This window comes from Nothobranchius furzeri, chromosome 3, assembly GCF_043380555.1.
Source record: "Nothobranchius furzeri strain GRZ-AD chromosome 3, NfurGRZ-RIMD1, whole genome shotgun sequence".
Classification (NCBI taxonomy): domain Eukaryota; kingdom Metazoa; phylum Chordata; class Actinopteri; order Cyprinodontiformes; family Nothobranchiidae; genus Nothobranchius; species Nothobranchius furzeri.
In genome coordinates this window covers 56861085-56886073 of record NC_091743.1, presented here as the reverse complement: position 1 = coordinate 56886073, position 24989 = coordinate 56861085, and the positions used below count along the sequence as shown (strand labels likewise).

The 24989-nt window shown below is 41.9% G+C and overlaps 1 protein-coding gene across 2 annotated transcripts in view; it reads right to left on the bottom strand.

The window, feature by feature from the left end:
- Positions 1-18503, bottom strand: part of slc25a26 (solute carrier family 25 member 26) — a 76776-nt gene extending 58273 nt beyond the window's left edge. Inside the window, exons 1-5 of one of the 2 annotated variants that reach the window (XM_015959299.3) lie at positions 18344-18503; positions 16863-17019; positions 11915-12033; positions 6576-6680; positions 4021-4068 (exon numbers count right to left, since the gene is read on the bottom strand). In XM_015959299.3, the coding sequence (XP_015814785.1) occupies positions 4021-4068; positions 6576-6680; positions 11915-12033; positions 16863-17019; positions 18344-18376 (462 nt within the window). In that variant the 5' untranslated portion in view covers positions 18377-18503. Of the gene's footprint in view, positions 1-4020; positions 4069-6575; positions 6681-11914; positions 12034-16862; positions 17020-17822; positions 17869-18343 lie in introns of those variants that run through there. The other variant, XM_054751609.2, reaches the window with a different exon arrangement.
- Between the last annotated feature and the right edge of the window lie 6486 nt (positions 18504-24989).

The window sequence follows — 24989 nt, the reverse complement described above, 5'->3', positions numbered from 1 at the left end:
ATTGTGGAAAAAATACATCTTCATTTAGGTTATGACCATATAAGTTGGACTTTTCACACACTTTGAAGGATTTACCCAGCGTTGAAATGATTGGCATAAACCATCTTGTGCTGCATACCTCACATTAAACAAAAAGAAAGACTTATTTCACGTTGGGTTTTAAAATCCAACACCAGGGATCAGTGAGCTTTCATCACAGAGAACATCATGAAAGTTTGCTGCATCCTCGATACACGGCTGCCCCCGTGCCTTAGCTCTTTCCTCTTACTGGCGTAATGCTTCTGTTTGTGGCCTCTTGTTATACTTGAAGTAACCCAGGTTAAGAGTAGGGTCAGGGTCAGTCCTTAGAATTAACAACTGTTGCTGCACAAGGACAACCGAAAACATTTTAAAATAAGATATTAAAGCCACAACACTAAGCTAACTGCTAACAACATTAGCACTCTAAAAGCTATTTGTGGTACAAGTTATTTAGGACACATGAGAAGAGTATCAAACGGTTTACTCGCCATTTTTATAGCTGTGTTTCCAAGTAAAGCCTGATTTTTACTTCTCCATCTGCGTTGGTACGAAGACGTGCAAAGCCACAAAGCCATCGGCACAAGGGCTCCGACAGGTTCGCAGAGGGTGACGGAGGCATGCCCAATTTTTTAAATATCCATCGAAAGCAACCCCAAGTTTATGATTGGTCAAGACGCTGCTTCCTTTAAATTCATCAACGGCACTGCCTGTCCCCCTAAAAAAAATATGTTGCGTCAGACACGGAACAGACTGAAGAAAGTCTCGAAGAAAATTCTGAAAATATGAATGCTTATTCACCGTGAAGGAGTACAAACATATACAGCAAGCGTTTTATTTGTGGACAGAAACGACGAGAAACGTGGGTTTAGAGGTGCCGACCGCATGAAGAGGTGGAGGAGGAGTATGGGGGCTAAATGTGTCCATGTTAAAACTTTTCTGAAATACATTAAAACAATGTAAACACAATAGTAAATACACTATTGTGGACCAGATACATGACCGTAATGGTGGCAGGATACCTCAGAATAGCACTACGCCCGCTGCTGTCCTGGCAAGGAATTGCTTTGCAACATTCCCCAGGGGACGAAGAAGCCCCAAAGTAAAATGTCTCCATCAATGTGTGTCTCCCTCGCGGAGAAAAGTATAAATTAGGCTTGACTGTTCAATAAAATGCCAGAAAAAAAATACAACATTTTGTAAATCCTTACAAGTCAGAAAGTGATCGCTGCAAACTCTAGCATTGTTCATTTCAGCACCTCTTGTTTCTAGTCGGAGATTACTAATCCACTTCTACTGTCTTTTTCAGTAAGTTTTTGGGAAATTAAGTCCTTTGTAGGATTCTACTTACACGACACAAAAAAACACCCCTTTTTTGTTCCGATTAGAGTGGTTCTAACAACCGTAGACCGCACAGATGCCAGGAATTTTGACGGCGAGTCAAGAGTAAATAGGGTGTTTGCGGGGCGACGGCTACTTCCTGACCCCCATCTGCCTTTGGTGACATGGATGCTACGTCATGTGAAACCCAGGAACGAGTAAGAGTAGGGCTGAAGGGTTCTGCCTTTCTGTCATGAACATATCCTTCAAATGAAAATAGTCACTTTGACCAAGAACTCACATCTAATCCAGGTGTGTTGAACATCTAACAGAGTTATGGTGAATTTGAGAAGGTGGTTTTTGTTTTCACCAGCAGTATTTATGAAAGGAGGAGGAAACACAGACACTTCTCTACATGTCAAACAAATCCCACATTTGCATTCGTTCAGAAGAGTAAACAACTTCTGATCCTTCTACCCTTTCACCGTATCCCCTCACCACCCGGACTTTGTCATTTAAACACAAGCCTCAGTGGAACCGCTCACACAGGGACAAGGATTCACCTCTACCTGCTGGTCTTTCATCACAGATGATGAAGAGAAAGAAGGTCATGCAGTGATCTGTTCTGTCTGTGGACTTTGTTCAAACCTCAACGTCTCTAAGGTAAAAGTACAATTCACTCCATGTCTCTCTGAAAATCCACCTGTGATTCCACCTCACACACACACACACACACACACACACACCACCTTACCGATCACTCACCATCTGCACCCAAACTGTTGCACTTTGGATCATATTTGAGAAAACTATACATCAGAAATGATAACGCACGTGTCAAAAAGACCTGACTAACTGCTGTGCATGACCTCCATAAAGCTGCTGGGGTGTTAAGAGGAGAATACAGATCAGCGCTAATCTCGGCACGCCATCTAGTGGTAAAGTATAATGTGATGAAGGAGCCGAAGCTTAGGGAACCCTGACAAATTAACAAGCATTGCATGACAATAAAACATAATTAGATCCTTAATAAGACTTGGGGCATTACCCTGTGTATTTTAACACAATTAAAACAAATTAACACCCAGACAACATCAACGACTCGTATGTGGGACCTGGAAAAAGTTCCAGATTAAAGTCCCCAGCAAAGTCCTGCTGATGTTAATTTATTAGGTCCTTGTTTTTCAGAGGAGAATAAAGTCATTTTCCACAGCACAAATTTATTCACCCCAATCTGAATCCCATTGATTTTATGCTCTATTCAGCTGGAACACCAAAGATGCCGACTCAGCAGAGAACTTGACAGTTTCTTTTAAGGAAAGTGCACACAGCAATGAAGATTAATGTGGTGCAAAAGTAAAAAGAACTGAATACCTATTAGTCAATAGTTTTAATAAAACTTAGGGTCTTGACGGCGGTGTGCTGGTTAGAAATTAGCTGCTGAAAACCTGTGCAGGTACGGCAGGATGCTGGAGAGGCAGAGGAATAGAAGTGGATAACGCAGCTTCAGCTAATATGACACCCATCAGAAAGATCTTCTGAGGGCTGTCTGATTAATATATAGTATAAAAAAAAAACTCCAATTAGTGGGCGAGCGGGGAGGGGAGTCGCCTTACCGAACCACATAAACAAACTTATCTTGAGAGGGTTTCTTGGCCAAAGGAGGTAGACGGGCCGATAGCGGAGGAGGCCCAGAGAAAATGAATTACCTTCCTGACACACGTCAAAGCCAATCACCACCAAGCATCCTTTGCTGTTCCCGCACCCCAAATCCCCGCCGCCACCGTTGCGTTTCATCTGCCGGTGTTAGTATGCACACAAGCCGAGCGCCAGCCTCCAAATGTATTCATTTATTCAGAGCCCCTCGGAGAAATCACAGTGTCTTGTTGTCCCTTTTTTTCCTCGGCTGTCCAGATGGAATTTGCGTGAATAACATCAGTTTAGTGAGGCAGAAAATAAGTACAGGCTAGCACAGCAGAGGGGACTAGATTACACCCCCAACCAACCCTCCTCCCAGAAAAAAGGACAAGTGTCACCTTCTTCTACTCCTTTCTCCCTCCCGGTCTGCTTTTCTTGTTTTCTCTTCCAGCTCTGTTGAAACTTGGCAGGCGAGGGGGCAAAACCTCCCATAGAAAAACTGTTCACAACAATTGGTTTGGATCACCGTGCACGGCGGGTGCAATTAAACAGAGGATCATGACTCAAAGAGCTATAGGAGCCTTTTCATTAGTAAAAAAGGTGAGCGGCCATCGAGGGAGTGTAGCTCGCTGCTCATTTATCCATGTTTTGTTTTGCATTTATAACAACTAATTGCATTAGTTTTCCAGGCAAACCTCTAAAAGAGGCAAACACATCTCCAACAAATGAGAGGGAAAATTGTGAATCAATACTCCCAACTTCAATACCGCCCAAGAGAAATTACAACGACTTCAGTGCCAAGAGTGCAAAGTCCCAATATCCATCCTACTTTTTAAAAAATCACTACACAGCTTTCATGAGGTTAAACAATCATCTTTAGTATAACATTTATTCTACTTAAGAATTACCTGACACCAGATTTTCCCTCGGACCAACAGGGTAGTGAATGACGTGCTCTCGGACGGTAATTTCTTGTTTTGATCTAAAGTCATTAGCGGACCACAGACAGGAAGAACTAAATGAGAACATCTGAAGGAAGCCCACCTCTCTGAGAACCGTACTGAAGTATCCTCTGTAGAGGCCTCCAACACCCTGCATAAAAACACACGTTACAAACCTTTAGGGAGGAGGAATGTATTGGTGAAAAAACATTCTGTATACTGATCGGCCATAACATTAAAACCACCGGTGACTGCTTGTTATGTTCTGTTATTCTTTACTAGTTTCATTGTTTTCCTGTTCTCATCTTATCCACCTTATTTTTAAGTAGCCTCATGGAGAGACGCTGGTGCAGGCAGCATCCGGCGAGATGTGGCGCATACCCACAGCTTTGCATTGTGAGGTTTCTTTGCTAGTTGTTATTTTTTCTAACATTTGAAGAGGATTAAAAAAATTATTTACCCCCTGAAAAACGTACTCCGGCAGCTTGGGAAGAAGTTGCACTGTTTGCGCTTGTACCAACAACCAGAGAAAATTAAATTTGTAGCTACAAGAGCGATATTTAGAACATCCACCTCTAGAGGGAGAGCACGTGTGGCTGCGAGCATCGGTAGGGTTTTCACCACCTCCCCAGAGATGAGGAACCCAGAAGGATGTGGCTGAAAAATCCTAACCACTAATTTTATTTGTGCATTCCTTTCATTTTATTGTGAAAACCCGGAGAGGTACACCTACATCCTACTGACAAACCTCTGGAGAAGCGAAGCCAAGTAGTAAAGAGATCTGACAGCAGTCTCAACAACAGGTATGACTTCATGTGTACAATTTTCTGAATAGTTATAAAGTGTGTGTTTATACTGCCGTTATTAACCTAAAAGTGCCATCCTGCAGCTAGTGTTTCACCTGATGTAGAAACTAAAACCCAAAACTTGGTGATGATGGATTTAAGGCTCTGACTCGGCTCTACATCTGCTTTTAAGTGAACAGGATTGTGCCCCGCCTCTTTCAACAAAACATAGCCAACCTACATTGGTACTGATCAGCCTCGGAGCTTTTAAAGGTGTAGTATGTAAGAAAATAGTGAGAATTTTACATTGAGGAAATGCTAAAAGAGTCTAATGTTTCAGTCATTTTGGAAGGAAGGTTATACTGAAATATGTTTCATATCCACCTGGCTGTGAGGATTGTCAGTTTTTCCCCTTTCAAAACAAAGGCAGAAGGGACGTAACTACTGTTTACCATCAGTGAGTGTGGGGTTGCCGTGTCTCCGGCGAGCGAGTACTGCAGCGCCGACAATTGTAATTTGACGACGGTCAGCAAAAAGCTCTTGAGTTGTTTAAAGGGGTTGCAGTAACCAGATTTTACCACAAGATGCCAGTTTTACTTCATTTATACATAACTGCCTCGCTGTTAGATGCGATTGAGTTCAGAAAGTAGCTAAAATGCGACTGTACGTTAGCTTCGGTCAGACTTTAAGATCGTCCTCCTGCCTCTCTGCTTCAGTAGGCAGAAGTAGTGTAAAGGTGTCCCGTTTGAGCTGTGACAGCTGGTGTTCATGCATGTTTTCAGTCTCTAAAAGCTCATAAAAAGAGGACTTGCGCAAAGGAATCACATTGTCTCAATGTAAACGAACGAGAGACCGGAAGTCGCTTGCATCTTTCACGCAAAGCATGAGGGGCTGTAGGAATAAGGTGGGTACACAGAGTAGCAAAGTTTAAGTTTTTGCATTATTTTGCTAACAGTTACGGCTTCATACGTTTTGCCGACTGCAAGAAGCCAAAGCTGTTAACAAAATAAGGTAGAAACAGAAACTTTGCTACATTATGTATAAGATGAGAACAGTAAAACACTGGTGACTGGATTCATAACCGACTATCAGTGGTGGCTTGTCCATAGGGGCCGCTAGGGCGCCGCCCTACCAGGCTGGACGGGAGGGAAACATATATACATACATACATACATTCATACATACATACATACATAGACACATACATATAATTCACACCATGCCTCTAAAACCAACCAGTAGAGCTCTGTAACATTGTACCAAAGTGATGGCCAGCAAAATGTCCTCACTTTGCAACTAATGTCCTTAGTTTGCAGGTAAAAAGCTTCTCATTGGTCCTCACTTTGATGTGTAGACAGGTACACACACACACACACACACACCCTGTAGCCGTTGCTGTAAGATGGGTCTAATTCTCCCCATTTTTATGATTATTTTTAAAACAGGTCATCTACTTCTATTTCTATGTTACATTACTGCCACCTACTGGTGCAGCTGCATATAGCACTTTGGGGTGCGCATGCTTTCTTGAGCAGATCAGTAATGGCATATTCTACAGTAGCTAAAATTATATCGTAACGTAGACAAAATGTTACCTGAGCACTGTGAGTAATGAGTAATTGTTCGAGCATAAACTTTTGAGTACGGTGTCTGTTGGGTTGTTTATAATCGACATCCAAGTGCTCTGTCTCTGCATTTTCAATAGGTAAATGTGGTTTGTCTGTCTAGCACTAGCACCCAGCAGCACTTGTGGTGACGTCAACTGTAGAATACACGGTAAGGCACACAGAGAATGAAAACTCAAGCTGGAAAACCATTCAATGGATATTATGGGAAAAAAAATGATGAAACAATTGAAGGTCTGACATTATACCTCCTCTCTAAGCGTAGTCAGCAGGATGTTGTAGGTGGCTGATGAAGGACAGGCTTGTGTTCTTTGTTTGACCACTTCTGTTGGCACTCGGATCAAACACGCCACCTGCAAGAGGTCAACAACAGAAAGATGTTTCAATGGCTTGTTCAGCTTGGCTTCTAGAGTCCATTTATGTGCAATTCAAAGAAAAGACACCACTTAGGTACCTTGATGCAGAACATGATAAAATCCAGTGAACGGATTCCCAACATGACAGGTGACTATGATTCGGTACAGCATGTGGGGAGCAAATACGCAACGCTGCCACTTTACTACAACCACTTTAGTCAGTGTGCAACTCGGCCAATTAACAACCCGCTACACACGGCCGACATGACACAGGTGAAACGGTCGTCATGTCTGCAAAAGGTCATCAGGCCAACAGTGTATCCGTGTCCACCAAACGTGCTCCCGTCAAACACGCTGATGGATTCAGACACGCGTGCACGCCTCAGAAAGCACACGCTCAAGTTCCAACCCATCCACCATATGTCAACAAAAATATGGACTGCCAACAGCTAGTGAAGATAGACATGAATATTTATGCCTCCTAACGGGAGACAGGCAGGCGCAGCTGCCCACCTGGTGACTTGATTTCCCATTTATCCTGCTTCAGAGTGGAAACACTGGCTAACGGTGGGCAATCTTACAAAGCGATTGGTGAGCCGCCCTCCCTCTGCGAGTCTCCCTGAGTCGCACAAATGCCCGTCTGCTGGTGCCACCCTCACCACTGCAACGCCTAGTGGGAAGGGACAGCGAGAGTGATGTAATGCATCCTTTTTCCTCTGTTCTCATTTAGTAACATCAGGGTACCAGCAAAAGACTCTCTGGCTCTGGGGGAGGGAAGGAAACCCCAACAGCTGCTGGAGAATTCGATTTAGATGGCCACTTCTGTCATCTCCTTATCCTGGCACCAAGGAAACCTTCCGAGTGGGAATGTGGGCACATGATACACACATAAATCAGGAAGAATGGATCACAGTCTGAGCTAATCTAAATCTGATCAGACTCAAACTTCTGTTCACTCCTGATTTCATTCATTCCTAAACGAGCGTTGATCGTCACTGCACACAGGAAACCCAACATTTCTGAGTTAAACAGAGGGAACAGATAAAACTCTATGTGAGAGCATATTCTACTAAACCAAATGAGCCTCTGTGAAGAATTAAATGCAGATCTTATTAGTGTTTCTGATGGGTTTGAACTTAACCGTGGTGACACACTGCCACCCAGTGGTCAAACGTTCACCTACAGAGATCTTGCTTGCCTTTCCCTTTGGTCAAATTACTGTTTGTAATACATCGTGCATCATCTTTACAAAACCAATTCTCCAAGAAAGAGCATAATAGGGCCGGTCCAGGGAAACAAAGTGGCCGTGACAAATAATCAGTGACATAAATGTCCAGGAGGGCTGGAATCAGTGAAGTTTGCTGTTTACAAAGCAGGAAAACAACAATGAGGCAGAGATTACAACAAATGCACTGGAGATATTGTTCATTTGGTTGTGATATGCACGCCTCGTGGTAGTGAGAGTGAGGAAGAGAAGGATGAAAGAGGATCAAGAGTGTGGAAATGAGCAAATGATGGAGACGGGAGTCAAAGGTCAAGAAACCATAAAGTGTTGCTGAGGATCAAAAAATATAAACATTACTGCAAAAACAAAGAAGCAGTTGACATCGTTGACATAATGTGACCCAGAAATGTAACCTGCATGTCTTAAACCCCGCCCTCTTCATGCAAAGTGAACAGGATGTTTTCTTTGATAAAAAACAAATTAAACACAGGTTTTTCATGCTTTACTACAAAGAATGTGGAACATGAGCAGTTCCCGAAAGCACGAGATGGCAGAGCATGAAAACAAGATATCTCTGTTTCACTTTTCAACAACAGAACAAGATGGAGACATGTGGTCTAGTTATTCAGATCATGTCAACAGCCTCCTTGGTGTTGTGGTAGGGTGTCTTTTCTCATCAAGGCTGTTTTTTCAGCAGAATAATGTGCCAAAACACACTGGTAGAACTCCTATTCTAACCTTTCAGAAATACATTTATTTGGTTGGATGAAATTTTGACTTTCGTTGAGAAAATACAGATAATTTTCTGCTTGAAAACTATTTATAATGAGCCTTCAATAAACAGTAGCATCAGGATACATATTAAGAGCCTAAAACTCGCATCAGAAGCAGGAAAAGTGACAAAACAAGAGAAGAAGAAGATCGGAGGAGTGGAAGGAAGAAAAGAAAAACAAAAAGGTCATGAAGAAAAAGGGATGAGATGAGGACACAGAATCTCCCAACTCTGAAACAACAGCCAATAAATCACGGAGCGTGGAGCTGCTCAAAGGCGATGCATGGATTATTTCTCAGTGCCAAGTTAAGTGGTTGCCAGTCCCCCCCCCTAAAAAAGAATCTTCCCCCATGCTCCCTATTTCTCACTGTCTCCTATCTTGTCATGTCACACTGTATTTTGCTGAACATCCTCCAGCAGACACACGGCAGTGGGGTGGGGGTGTACAGATGCGAGAAAAGCCCGCTGCCTGGCCTTGACAAATGAGCTTTCAGGGCAGACGTCGGGCGAATGGGAATGAAGATAAATCTGATCTAATGGCTAGATAACAGCCTGCAAGAGCCTGACAGACGCCATCAGCTTACACATTCTTTATAAGCGCGTCCCACATCTGCAGTTGCACGAGCACCGGGACACTTTTCAAAGGAGGCGGCAGAGGGAACGAATTTCTCTCATTGTTCTCAACACCACTTTTGCTTTGTCCTACAACTCCTGGCTGTCCTTTTGGCCTCTTTTCTCGCTCTGCTTTTGTTTATATTGGCCCAATCCCAATACTCGCACTTCCTCCCTTCCACCCTTCAATTGCGCGTTCCCGGCCAGGGGTGCTAGTACGTAAGGTGTCCCGACTCTCAAGTGTGGAAGGTGACCACGCCCCTTTTGCATCTTTGATCTGAACTTTGCCCAAATCCACATTGATGTGGACTTTGGGCAAGAGTATTACCCACAATCCATTGCTGTGAGGGAATTTTGAGAAGAAGGCAAAGCAATGGCTCAAGTGCCTTTTCTTAATTTATGTATTTTCAAATGAACGAAGTTCATATTTCTTCATCCTTTTGGATGTTTTAGACTAAGATTTAATGTGGACAGTAATGAATGTAAATTTAGTCAAATAACTGTTTGTTTGAAAGTTATTAATAAAGAGTTTTAAAAGTTGCACAAACAGCAACCGGCATCCCGTTTGCGTTCGATGACGCAATGCTCCCCGTCCCAATACGGCACACTTGTGTACTACGCACTCAAAGTCTTAATGCACACTTCTTCTAAGTGCACTTCACAGAAGGGCGTAGGGCAACATGCAAGTATTGGGATTGACCCAATTAAAAAAATAAATAAAATCTGACGGGTTGTTTAGAGAACAGGTTCTAGCAACTCCAGAAAACTCCAACCTCAATCAACTCATGTATTCTTTCCACAGTAGGAGTCATGGTAAAGCCATTGTAATTTGGTCCTATAAATTGCTGACTTGTTCCGGGAGATTCTGGTGGCCTTGGATGTTTTTTTTTCTTTAAGCAACCCAGTCTGATCTGGTCTCTGATGATTTTACAGAGCAAATCCTCATAGAGGAATTATGTAGAGCTATTGTAAAATTCTATCTAATCCAGATAAATGAATAAATCTACATGAGATGGAAAGCATTTAATTTTCTTTTAATTGTTCTGACAAGTAATTTGTGATCTTTATGGTCAACAGGGGTTTGGGTCTTTGTCTTATTTTAATTACAGAATCACAACTGACCTTTAACCTTAACCACATGAGACCTGCCCTGATTTCCATGTGGCTGTGAGGTATTCTATTCGGCTTTGGGTGGGTACGTCATGTTGCTTTTTGAGATCCTTTAGCTTCCTTCAAGTTGTCCAACAGGTTCCACTGAAGGGATTTCTGAATTCTACAGGTCTGGTAGCATTCAGGCCCGAGTGACGGATATAAAAATGTGTTTGCTGATCTGAAACATTTAAAGGTGCTTTATGCAAGATGACGGCTAAAAAATAAATCTGTTTCAAAGTAAACTGTCCTTTCCTTTCCACACGATTGATACATTAGACTGTTTTGTGGTTATTTTGCGGTAAAACTCAAAAATCATTCCTTCAGTAAAACAACTTAGTTTGTTCAGTGCAATTACTTAGCTGTAAGGTGGTAAAACAGTAACATTTAACAAGCTGAGCTGCTGCAACTTCTGCAAAACTCTGAGAAAAATAACTTTTAATTAAAATTCAGAGTGGAGGCTGAGGAGGAACTGTCAGCTGTTGCATCACAGCGCAGGTGTTTGGGCCCTTCATTCAACTGGGGGCTGCGCTGAGGTTAGCCTTTCATGGCTAAGCCTGAAGATTAGACTCAAGACTAACTCAGTAGCCAGAATGCAGTGGGATAGCGCCCCTGCTTTGCTGTGCTCCACTCTGAGGATTTGAGCTTTTGATGTGCTCAAATCCCAGCGTGAGGTTAACGGCGGTGGCAACCTCTGCCTCACCTTTCACACTCATCTCACCTCCGCCACAGACAGGAGCAGCAAAACTTCACCGGATGTTAATTCTCACACTTCTGCAGTAGCTGGAATAAGCGATTGTGACCACTACGCAGCACGCCGTCGTCCTCTGGGCAATGCCGGGCCCAAGTACTGGGACCATCCGTTCATGTGGAACAATTCCATTTCATGAACATGCAAAGTTTGGCTAAATTGCTTCCATTGAAAAGCCATGAATACTGAGACAAGAGTATTTTGCAGACACCCTGGGCCTGATCTCCATACCTCCTTGATGCCTGTGAATACCAGAGACCCTCATCTGGCTGCGACGCTGCAGCTGACTGGGAGAGGATAGGATGAGGAAATTACGCTGCTTTTTGTTGGTTTCCAGCCTGAATTCCCAGACTGAATTTGGCTGGGTGTCTGCGCTGGGAAACTAGATGAGTCAATAGGCAGTAATGAGATCTTATTTACCCAGCTGGTGGGGGAAAATACCGGAACGATTCTAAGGAAGCCCCCTTAACTTGCCCAGCTGGACCCACAAGGCCAAAAGCCAACAAAATCCCACCCAACCCAATCCCCTGCCGCCCCCTTTAATAGCTTTCTGTGAAATTTCAAGGGCAATAACATTAACACACACACCAGTGGTGTTCGTTCAGGATAAACTGCAGTGGGAAGGAAAAGGACAGAGGAGTAGAACCAATGGGAACCAGTAAGACCTGACAAAATCAGCAATTAAAATCCACTGAAGGGAAGGAGAAGGAAAGATGACTTACAATTTCTCCCAAGGAGGCGGCGAGCATGTTAGTGACAGGTGCCACATGTGGTGCTGCAAGCGCTCCACCAGCGCCGAGGAGGGACTTGGTGCACTCGTAGGTGACAAAGAAAGCAGCGGCTGAAACCAAGCAGAACCACAGCCGTTTAAGGGCCATTAGTCAACCAGCATAGAGCAATTAATATCCCCGCTATCCCTGACAGGGGAGAAAGCGATGTGTGAGTGTGTTTCTACACTTACCTTCAATGTAAAACACTCTGAAAATGAGGTTTTCCTCTGGTGGAAACACTTTTGTTCTTTCACAGTCCCACTAGCTAAATTCATCCATCTAAACACACCAACATGTGACTCTGATAATGCTTCTTCTAGTCCGACTCTACCGTTGTCATACCAACGCATCACACATTTACGCAGCCATTTCCTGAACAAAGTATTATTCACATAATACTTCTATAATGTGACTTGTAATGAAAACATCCTCTGCTCTGCAAATGACAGATTTGACTTTTGCACCAAACATTCTGATGATGATAAGTATAAAAATCACTCAAGATCAGTGTGTTGGTAACAAAAAGATCAACATATGTGTTAAACGTGGAAATTTAAAGCAGAAAGAAAACGTGATTTAAAAATCTTAAAATGACAAAAACTATAATAGCTGAGCAATTGATAGCTTGGTAGGATTGTTATGAAATGTTGTGAAAGCATTCTGCTCAGTGATCACATGTCCCACAGATTCTGATTCTAAGGTAAAGTCTCATCTTACTAATGATTACACATTATGGTAAAGGAATCATGAGTTTTAATCCATGCACAAAGTCTTTTTATAAATGAATTGAGGTCAAACTAAATCCGTTTACCTGGTTTCATTAAACAAATCACAACTTGTTTGAGTGCATCATTTCATATACAGGTGCTGGCCAGTAAATTAGAATATCATCAAAAGGTTGAAAATATTTCAGTAATTCCATTCAAAACGTGAAACTTGTACATTATATTCATGCAATGCACACAGACCAATGTATTTCCGATGTCTATTACATTTAAATTTGATATTTATAGGTGACAACCAATGAAAACATCAAATCTGGTATCTCAGAAAATTAGAATATTCTAAAGGCCAATGAAAAAATGTTTGTTTCTCTAATGTTGGCCAACTGAAAAGAATGAACATGAAAAGAATGTGCATGTATAGCACTCAATACTTAGTCGGGGCTCCTTTTGCCTCAATAACTGCAGTAATGCGGCGTGGCATGGACTCGATCAGTCTGTGGCACTGCTCAGGTGTTATGAGAGCCCAGGCTGCTCTGATAGTCGTCTTCAGCTCCTCTGCATTGTTGGGTCTAGCGTATTGCATCCTCCGCTTCACAATACCCCATAGATTTTCTATGGGGTTAAGGTCAGGCGAGTTTGCTGGCCAATCAAGGACAGGGATACCATGGTCCTTGAACCAGGTGCTGGTGGTTTTGGCACTGTGTGCAGGTGCCAAGTCCTGTTGAAAGGTGAAGTCTGCATCCCCATAAAGTTGGTCAGCAGCAGGAAGCATGAAGTGCTCTAAAACTTCCTGGTAGACGGCTGCATTGACCCTGGACCTCAGGAAACAGAGTGGGCCAACACCGGCAGATGACATGGCACCCCACACCATCACTGACGGTGGAAACTTTACACTGGACCTCATGCAACGTGGAATCTGTGCTTCTCCGCTCTTCCTCCAGACTCTGGGTCCTTGATTTCCAAAGGAAATGCAGAACTTGCTTTCATCAGAAAACATAACTTTGGACCACTCAGCATCAGTCCAGTCCTTTTTGTCCTTGGCCCAGGCGAGACGCTTCTTGCGCTGTTTCTTGTTCAAGAGTGGCTTGACACACGGAATGCGACACCTGAATCCCATGTCTTTCATGAGTCTCCTCGTGGTGGTTCTTGAAGCGCTGACTCCAGCTGCAGTCCACTCTTTGTGGATCTCCCCCACATTTTTGAATGGGTTTGTCGTCACAATTCTCTGCAGGGTGCGGTTATCCCTAGAGCTTGTACACTTTTTTCTACCACATTTTTTCCGTCCCTTCGCCTGTCTGTTAATGTGCTTGGACACAGAGCTCTGCGAACAGCCAGCTTCTTTAGCAATCACCTTTTGTGTCTTGCCCTCCTTGTGCAAGGTGTCAATGATTGTCTTTTGGACAGCTGTTAAGTCAGAAGTCTTCCCCATGATTGTGGTGCCTTCAAAACAAGACTGAGGGACCTTTTAAAGGCCTTTGCAGGTGTTTTGAGTAAATCAGCTGATTAGAGTGGCAGCAGGTGTCTTCTATATTCAGCCTTTTCAGAATATTCTAATTTTTTGAGATACCAAATTTGGAGTTTTCATTAGTTGTCACTTATGAATATCAAATTTAAATGTAATGAACATTGGAAATACATTGGTCTGTGTGCATTGCATGAATATAATGTACAAGTTTCACGTTTTGAATGGAATTACTGAAATATTTTCAACCTTTTGATGATATTCTAATTTACTGGCCAGCACCTGTATAGTATATCAGCTGTTATCAGCCTTCAAATTCATGTTTCGGGGTGTTCTGTCATATATGTGAATACACAAGAGAGCTCAACTTTATAATGGATACAAGTTGGGGCTTTCAGAATAAAACAACTAGATTAGAAAATCTGTATAAAAGTACTTTATGGATTACTTGAGCAATTGATATCTTCAACCTTAATTATTAATGTTATCTTAGTCTTAAATGGGACATATTATGCAAAAAAAAACACCAATTGAATGCTTTCGTGTTGCCATGTGAGCCTCTACTGCCTCTATAAACACTCCAAATATGAAAAAAAAAAACTGCCCGTCCATTTTCTGTCATCGTTTGGTTTTAGGAATTTTGTTTAAAAAACGAGACATTTTAAAATTCCCGTTTGTGACATCACAAACAGGGAATGTAGAATAGAGCCACCTCGCGCATGCAAGAGAGCTGCTGCTGGAGGTGCAGCGGCCCTAGTCCAGTCCTCTCACGGATATGGGAGCTTCTCAGCTTATAGCAGTCTATCAAGGGATGGGTGGGTGTGGCCAACTCCAGCTTGTTTTCTTAAAGTGACAAAGCCCTGAAACGGTTCCTTCTGGAAAGTACTGAAACTGTCAAGAAAAAAAAAACTGCTAAAATTGCTTCACGTGAGAGGGACTTTGTTCAAAGAACTTGTGTAACATGTTTTGAATCAACCATAGAACTATTATAACTTAAGAAAAGCCATGCTGTGACTTTCCTAGGGCTGCAAATTATCAGGAAAATGTATGGTAATATCTTTGTTTAATGTGTAGCGTCATGAAGGGCCTCTAATTTGTGACAAAGGTCACATTTTCCCAGCTGGGTCAAGCTGGGTCAGACTGTGACTTTTAGTTCCGCAGATTAACCCAGGAGCCCTGATATTTGAAGAATATCATCCTTTATCTGCTGCTGTTCCGTCCCAGAAGAAGGACACTTCAAGTTTCACAATAATAATTTAAATAATAATTTTAATAAAGTCTTTGACTTTATTGAGGTTTAATTATAATCATCATAAATAATCTCTTGGTTCAGTATAAATTTATTTTAATTACTGAAATGAATTATTATGCTTTGGGTATAATAATTATTACTATGATTATGGTTGATAATGTGTGTTCAGCAAACCAGAAGGTCATCTCAACCGTAACCAGCTCATTCAGATCTGATCCAGAGTAAAGGTTAATCTGCCATCACATGTTTTTTTCCTCTCATGACCAAAGCTTTCTTGCTCTGAGAGGGCGTGTTCTGAGGAGTTTGTTAAACTAACTTTCCAGCGGAGAAACTTCAGTTCGTGAGCCAACCACCATCACTGAGGATACGGGAACGGCCGTCCCTAACCTCCACCTGCTGTTCTTTCACACCGATAAGAATAGCTATGAATAAACATAACTGTAACCAGCTGATGCAAAAACTCCTCCAGAGCTATTGAGTTTGAGAGTTGGTCGGACCAGAGAGTCGGTTCCTTGAGTCTCCTCTACCGGACCGAGTACCTGGAGGCTGACACCATCCTCCCTTGACCTCCGGATCCTCATGAAGGGTCGTCTTGCTGGGTGAGGTAGCACACAGATAGTGTCTGATGCTGTTTTCTCTAAGTAACAACAGTTAGCTGCAAAACCATCATTTCAACCCAGAATGTGCTTCTCTCTCTGAAAGAAACCTTCTGAGAATTCATCCACGCATCCAAACTCGTATTTTCAATTTAGCTTTCATTCAGTCACAGGTTTGCCTTTTAAACAAGTTTAATATCAAAGATGGTAAATTGTCATCCATGAATTGTCATTCTTAATTTCTCATTTAAATTTTTGTTTTAAATCGTCAAGTTTAAAATTGTTAGTAATAAATTCTTCATTTTTAAACTTGCCTCATTCTTTGAAAAGAAACACAGGATGGTGTGTATTTCTGGTTATCGAAAAAAGCAAAGATTCCTAACTTCTGATTCAAAAATAAACTTTTGCTATTAAATTTAATTATCTTAAATTAAACATTAATCTTTGGATTAAATATAGACCAAACAGGTTGGTGTATGAACTTACATCGATTATATAAGTATCCTGGATATTTATACATGATATAAGCTTCATATGCTAATCTGCTTGGTCATTCTCAGAATCTACAACTGATAGCAAACAGTGTGATTCTAGTGTGTAGTAATACCCTACAAATGATTTAGAAGATAACCCTAAATCAGAAAAGTTTCAACTCCATCATTTTCAGTTGAATCCATTATCCCAAAAAACCTTTATTCATGTCAACCATCGTTACAGCTAAACAACTTCAACTAAACAACAGCTGACCTCTTGTCTGCTTGCTAACCACCACTCTGTTTACTTGTTTAATCTGTGGAACAGTTTTCGGACAGCAGAACTTTTCTCACTAATTAAAAGCATCAAGCCATGACAGTGATTGTTTTACCGTTGGGGAAGGATCCAACTGCAGCTGAGGGCACGCCAGCGTAGATGCCCCTGAAGCCCCCGGCCTTGTAGAAGCCCTGCTGACTCTGCAGTCTAGTTTTGATGGTGTCCAAGGGGAACAGGGTCAGATCCACACACATCCCAGCACAGCCACCTGCCTGTAGAGAGCGAGAGCTCTGAAACCAAAACACTGTCACACCAGCGATGATGTCTGCTTTTAGATACACCCCGTTTTATGCCCAAATTTATCAGCATCTTACACTGTAATTGATTTACACACTCTACATAAACTAAATTAGTTTTCGCTTCCTTGTTTCTTTTTATGTTATGTTTTTGTGCTTTTCTAAACCAACTATTCTTTATGTTGTGTAACCTAATATGGACCTCAGAGCACAGATAGGTTAGTGGGTCCTGTAGCGCAGCATGTTTTTGTTGTTGCCCTGCTTCAGCACAGCTCAATCACCTTTTCAGCAGCAGCTCATCAAGCTCTGGAGAAGTCTGTTAATCACCTTATGATTCAAATCAGGTGTGCTGAAGCAAGGAAACAAATTTGATGTGGACTCCTGCTCACGTGGGGATTTTGGGAAATGGGAAAGCCGATAGGTTGGCCAAGACGGCTACAAAAAAGCGACAGTGGAAATGAGGGTAACTTTTTCTACGTCAGAAGGTAAAAGTGTGAAGGAGGGATGCTGTGGCAATGGAGGTGGGACGCTGAGTCGCAGGCATCTGTATAGGTTTCAGATGTCAGGGTGGTGGACAGACCTAAAGGACTGAGCAGAAGAGGGGAGGCACTGCTGTGCAGGATGTGAATGGAACATTGTTGTTTAAATGCAATTCGTAGTTCAGAGAAGAGTGACACTGGATTATTCTATTGGGATGCTGGTTGTTGTGAACACTTGCAACATGAATTTTACCTACATTCATTTTTATATAGGTGAGAGAGAGAAAAAATTCTAGATACCTGTGCCGCTGCACTGGAACCAAGCATGCATGTTGGGTTGAATGGAGCTTATAAGCTTTTAGTTCGTGAACACACCTGATTTTAATAAGTGAGTAATTAGTCGGCTACTGTAGAGCTTGGAGGCATGTTGGACAGGTGATTCAACCATTGAAAACGGTGTGTTGGAGCAGGAAAACAACTAATAATTGCTGGATGATCTCGAGGAGGTGAGTTGAAGAGTTATGTTTTACAAAAGTAGAGACAGATAAAGAGTTGTTCATTTCTATTCGTTCCTGTGATTGACTGGTAACCTAGCCTGGCAAGCCAGACTAAATAAATTTGGTCTAGTTCACTAGGCTACTGGTAACCAGTACCCAGCTAAAATAAACTCAAGACTGCCTTTGGAAACGATGCATTTGTTTTTCTTTACATCACTATCCCACATTTAAAGCATAACTCCAAGCATTTCTCTAAAGCAGGCGTCCATGCATGGTAAAACTATAATTTCTTTAACAACTTGCAGAACAAAATCACATTCTTACCACAAGTGACGCGACGAACTCTCGTCTCTCCATATTCCGCTAACGGGATTTATTAAAGAGTCATGTAGCCCGGTAGTTTTCTACTATTCTGCAGGTTTTGTCGCTTCACTGAAACCAAAACATGCCTGTCAAGGACGCTGCCATGTTGGCTGGATCACTTCCGCGTTACGTCATGACGTAAGGAACGTGAGACCCGAACCCCCCTAAAAGCATTATGAATAAATGGGCTATAACACCTACATGCAAAGACATTGAATGCTATTTATAAGTGTTTCTTTTTCGTTATTTTCATTTGTAGTAACGCTGAATGGTAATTATTAAAAATGAACAATGGTGAACATAATAATTTTGACACGATTACTTATTACTTATAAAAAAGAAAAGCAGCTAAAACGGGAAAATACATAGAAATATCAACATTCAGTTACTTGCAAGAATGTAGGTTGTAATCAATTAATAGCTTATATTTTTGTTTAAAAACATCATTTGTGTTTTATTTGTTTATTTTATTTTTTCCATGTTCTGGCATACAGAACTTATGTCTGAGTGTCGAACACCAGCCTTACAATTTTCTGTCACAGGTGGAGCTGATTCAACTATAATGCCCCGCCTGTATCAAAATGTTATTAGACTTGCTTTCAGTCATTTTAATCCCAATGGACATGGAGGCAAAATTAATGAGAATGTGGGAAGAGGAAAGGAAGAGGTGTGTGTGTGTGTGGGGGTGGGTGGGGGAGGGGGGTCCCCACAAAAATCAGCAATACAGGATGTATAAGAATCCACTTCTAGACCTGCAAAAAGAGAGAAAATGAGAAACTGGGTAAAAACATTCAGGCTTTCTATAACATTGAAAATAATTTTGAGCTGTTTATATCACTTAGCTCTAAAAACAGTCGAGCAAAATACACTGCATTCATCACATAGTACTAAACCTAAATTCCTCTGATTAGTGAGTTTCAATGATCTACCTCCATACACCTATGTTCTCTTTTTGCAACTTAACAGCCTGACACTTTTCCTTGTGTTTTGTGAGTAAGTGTCCTCAGGTGAGAGTGTTCTTTTCCAGTGACAAGCAGACTGAGTTATTTATGGGCTACTGTCACCCACCCGGTGCCTCCTATTGGGGAAGAGCGGGCAAAGGGACGCCACCTCTTTATTCACCCCGGACCCAATGATGTTTGGGCTGAGCGTGCCCAGTTAGAAGCTCGGCGGACGCCATCTATCTTGTAGAAGCGGTTCTCAGAGGGATTCTAGTTTGGATGTGAGCCCCAGCTGGATTTGGGCCGTGTCACTGTCTCTGCTGTCAGGATCTGTATTGGGCCTGAGGACGATCATGGCATGATGGTCACTGCTCCACCTGTTCTTTTATTGTCTCCATACAGCAGCTTTGTTAAGAGGTGTGAGAATCTCTATTATTTGGTACCTCTAAACATATACAGCAGATTGTCATTCACCTGGTGATTTTCCACTACAGATTGTCCCCAAGGTTCAGATGAACTGTATCACAGCTCAGTCAATACAGCATATTAATTCTATTCCAAACCTGCAATTGATTTTTTTTCTTTTCTTTTGCATTGTTGCAAAGAAGTCTGCAGTGTCTGCTCCATTATGCCAAGCCATTTGTCACTTTGTCACTCCATGTCCTTGGTTATTGGGATTTTTGTCATTTATGCTCAAAATGCTGAGAGTCTTTCCCCCAGGGGACTGGTGCCAGATTCAAAGGTGGCATTCATTTTAATGCAAATGCACCTGTCAATGTGTTTCCTGTGAGAGATTACGCGTATCATTTGTGTTTTCACAGAGTAAGTGAATAACTCTAAATGTATTGGATGAGATTTTAACCTTTGAACGCTTGATTCAGAAGGTTTAAGGCCGTAATAACTGTCTGCTCCAACGTGATCTCTGCTGGAGCTCTGCGTGCAGCATCTGAATTCACCCGCAGAAGTGAATGTAAAAGACAGCTGGATGAGGGTGCGCGTTACCCCGGTGGAGAGGTCAATGAGAAGCACGCAGAGCCTGGGCAGATTTGCAGGGAGCACCATTGATCTTGACCTGCTCAGAGTATGATCTCAGAGATAAAAGGGAGGAGACGAGAAGGGAACTTATTCACTGTCAGCCGCGAGTCAGCAAAGGGCAATTCTAGCCCACAGGCTGCCTTTGAAAAGTGAAGGGCAAAAGCGCAGAGGATTAAGCTGTGACGTTGAGAGAGAGCAAGAGAGAGAGAGAGATGCAAACAGCGGTGAGGTTTATTGTAATAACATTGACATGTATTGGTTTCTATCCCCTCCGTTTGAGACGTGACAGCCAGAATGAACTCGGAGTCAAAAGGTGATGCGATTCACAGGTGAGGGGGGTGTTCAGAGTTCCTGTTAAAGTTTTCGTTCTCCATGCCGTGCTTCAAACAGCTTGTTTACATTTGAATTGTTTACATTCATTTTAATTTTAAAGTCATCGCTTTTGTTGCATGTATGTGACGGACCAACAACTGTCTTTTTTATTGTGCTATTTTGAAACGGTGCCATCTGTATATTGGTCATTATTTGCGAGCTGGGAGGAACACGCGTCTGGACTCTTGACACTGTGCTTTTTTATTCATGAGACAGGTTGGTCAAGCAGGGTGGTAAACCTCAGCTGAAACATGGCTCCCTCTCATTAGCCAGAATAACATTTGCATCATTAGGACACCTCGACAGCAGGACGAGAGGGGGATGCGACTAAGCACCTTTCATATACCTCTTTGTTTTTACTCCCAGGATGAAAGGCTACAAGAGTCAGTGACAGGATGCAGAGGGTGAGGGGGGAGTTGGAGAGAACGTGAAGAATAACAGAACATTCATTATAAATTCACTGAATTGACAAGCTGTCAGACATGTTGCATCTAAGCTCCACATCCAACGTCACACTCCAAACTTACCTGTTCCTCACCTTCACTTCCTGCCTGTTTCTGCTATCTACTTTTTGGACTGACCTCCCGCGAGCCTTGCAAAGCCATGTCATCATCCCATCTTTCCCTTCCGTCTTTCTTCTTTCGCCCCTGCTGGGCCCGATGGTGAAATATGAGCCGCCTGTAGCACATTGATCCCGCGCCAGGCTCCCACTTACAGATAGATGTATCACAGTCAGGGCAGATGCACTCTTTCTCCCTCTGCCACTCCCATTGACTTCACAGGATGACATTGATCGCTGGGATCGATGTCATCGCGACACACGCTCATAGATCCTGTGCTCCTGTTGTCATTGTGTCAGTAAGTGCAAGTAGACTGAGTGGATGGCTGTCAACCGTGTTGGGCTTCCATTGGTCAGGAGCTTCATAATCACCGTTGTGTTATTGCTGTCCAGCGGCAACAGTAAAGCCACCACCTGTTTGGACATAGCTCACTCTCAGCCGACAATATCCTTTTAAGATTAAAACGAAGGAAAATGTGAGAAAAACTATAAATATTGATGGTTTCAGACAACTTTAATGATTTTTAAAGCTAAATGTGGGAGCACAAGTTAGATATTTAGTTTAAGAAGGTGTGCATTCATCAACAAGCTTCTGGTATAATCCTGACTGAATATACGACCACCCTTTTTGGACGATTCATTTAAATGTGTTGGTTTTTGGCACAGATGCAAATTTTAACCACAATTCAAAAGCTTTCCAACCCAGAAAAGTAGGAAATACACTTGTTATAATAAATCTGCTGTGGCATTCAGTATGAAAGAACGCCTTTGAAGTAATTTTCAGTAAAAAAAATCCTTTGACGCTCCTGTTTCAGGAAGTAGAAGTTAGTTAGAGGTGTGAGGCATGGAAAACAACAGGATTTGGAGTCTTACTCATTAATATTCATGATATGCAAACATCTCACCTCTGATTGGCTAACAGCAACACTACTCTTCCACTGCTTTTGTTTGCTCTTGTTTCTTGGGTAAAAAATACAATGTTGAAGTCTTATTTTCTCAACTAACAACACACGCCTAAACACGTTCCGCCATGTTGTTAAGTTGCTAATGCTAATGATTAACCTCTGCTAGCCATGAAAAGCTCTGCTCTGCAGTTTGTAATTATTTATAAATATTATTAAATTAATCAATCAAAATAAATATGCCATTTCATGAACTGTGCAAATGTATACATGCATGTTCTTAAGTGATGAATTAAATTTATTTCAGAAAGATTTTATTTTGCTGATCATCATGCTGCACCAGGTGGAGTTTAAGTATCTCAGGGTGTTCACGAGTGAGGGAAAGATGGAACGTGGCATCGATAAGTGGATTGGTGCTGCGTCTGCAGTGATGTGGGCGTTGTATTAGTCTATTGTGGTGAAGAGAGAGCTGAGCCAGAAGACGAAGATATCAATTTACTGGTCGAACTTCCTACCCTCATCTATGGTCACGAGCTTTGGTTTGTGACCAAAATGAATGAGAATTAGTTTTCTCTGCGGGTGTCTGGGCTCTCCCTTAGAGATAGGGTGAGAAGCTCGGCCATCCGGCAGGGCTCGGAGTAGACCCGCTGCTCCTCCACATCGAGAGGAGCCAGTTAAGGTGGCTCAGGCATCTGGTTAAGATGCCTCCTGGATGTCTCCTTCATGAGGTTTTCCGGGCATGTCAAACCAGTAAAAGACCAAAAGGAAGACCCTGGACACATTGGAAGGAATATGTCTCACCTGGCCAGGGAACACCTTAGGATTCCCCTGGAAGAGCTGGCCCAAGTGGCTGAACAGAGGGAAGACTGGGACATCTTTGCTTAGGCTACTGCCCCCGCGACCTGACTCCAAATAAGCGGAAGAGGATGGATGGATGGATGGAATGGATCCCGATGCCGTTTATTTTCTTAATTTTCCACATTTTTTCGCATTGATTTCCTTCAAATGTCAACCATCTATCAGTAAGCTGTCACCGTGGGTGGATGGTCACTTTCTGTTCCCGTCAGATGACCTTTTCCCTGGCACCCGTCGTCAGATCAGAACCTGCTTGAGCTCTGCATCATTGTGTTATTTTGTCCTTCTTGGTTTTCTTGTTTTAGTGTTCACCTTGAAGTTGTGAAGTCTGGGTTGTGTAGTTCTTGTCTTGGGGTTTGCCATGGATTAGTAACTTAGTTGCATTGTGTTGAATTCTAATGTTCAAGAAGTGTAAAACTGTTAAATATGAAATTACCCCAAACTGTACTGATTAATTCATGTTTAATACCAATGTGCCTTCAGTTTTTTGGGCATCTGAAACTTGTTCTGCTTGGCTCTGACATCATCCTTGCACCAAAAAGTATTTTTTAGGGATGAACGATTAGTTGCATATGTAATTAAATTGCGATGTGACAAAAGGAGATTTTCTAATCGCAAAGGCTGCGATTTAACTGGTAGTGAGTGGCTAACACAATGCTAATATACATTAAAAAAAACCCATAGGGATGCTAATGCTAATATCGCTGAATAGATTCTTACAAATTACGAATTAGGAACATGCCAAATTATTACAGTTGGAGTCTAATAAAAAGTAAAAACTGCCATTAATCAAATAAGTACAGACAGATATTTTGGTAAAGCTAGAAAACTGTACTTCAACTCCACTGAGTTTTGGTTTTGACTAGCAGCTGCGAACGTAACTGTACTACGGAAGCTCTGCATGGACAATACGTCAAAAACTCTTAACACAAAAGACTTCAATAAATGGGACACACTTCTTTCCTGCAAATAAATTTTCACAGTTGATGCTAATATCTATTCTGTGATGTGCTCCTGGCTGCAAAGCATTGCACCTTCAAATACAAGATGTTGTCTTTACTTGTGAGTGTTCATGTATGTGTAGACAAATAAACTTGTTGATATATGTAGATGCATAAACTTGTTTATATTCAGTACAAGTTACATGAATCTTTTTTTTTGCTTCCGTTAGTTGAAAAATGAAAAAAAGCCCCTTGAGAAAAATAATTGTGAATTAAATCGCAATTGCAAATTGAAGAAAAAAATCGCAATTAGATTAATTTCCAAAATCGTTCAGCCCTATTTGTTTTTAAAACATCCTAAAACCATGAGCTTCTGCTCCATTTTAAGGTTTATTTCATCAGACTTTGAGTAACAATATTGTTGCTATGGCATCCAAAAAATGAGGAGAAACGTTTCGACGGGTGCAAGAATTCTATTTTCTCTTTTCTTATTGATGTGTGCATTATGCACCATGTTTCATCCTTCTGCACCATGAAAACTGAAACATAAATGACAATAAACAAACATGATTACAAACAAGTGTTAAAATAAAATAATCCTTAACCCTCTCAGGCTCAAAATAAGTTTTGATAAAAGGACCAACAACTTAGTCCTTCAGGGGTACTTCTGAGTTAAAAAATGCTCATGAAATACATATGTGGAGTAACCAGGTAGGTAGGTTTTAACTGTTGCAAATCTGCAACGCCTGCCTCCAGAGGGTTAATAAATAAATGTTATGGCATGAATAAAACACAAATACCTTGATCCACTTGCTAGGGTGCAAATTAAAGCAAATGAAGCCAGCTTGGCACATCAACACACATGCTGACAACAATACAAACAATGTTAGTGGCAATCATACAATGGAACATTTAAAGCTAAATAAGAGCTATAGACTTTCATGAGTCAGAGTAGCTGCCATGATGGAAGCCAGGTGGAATGCCAAGGTCATTTGTCACCTT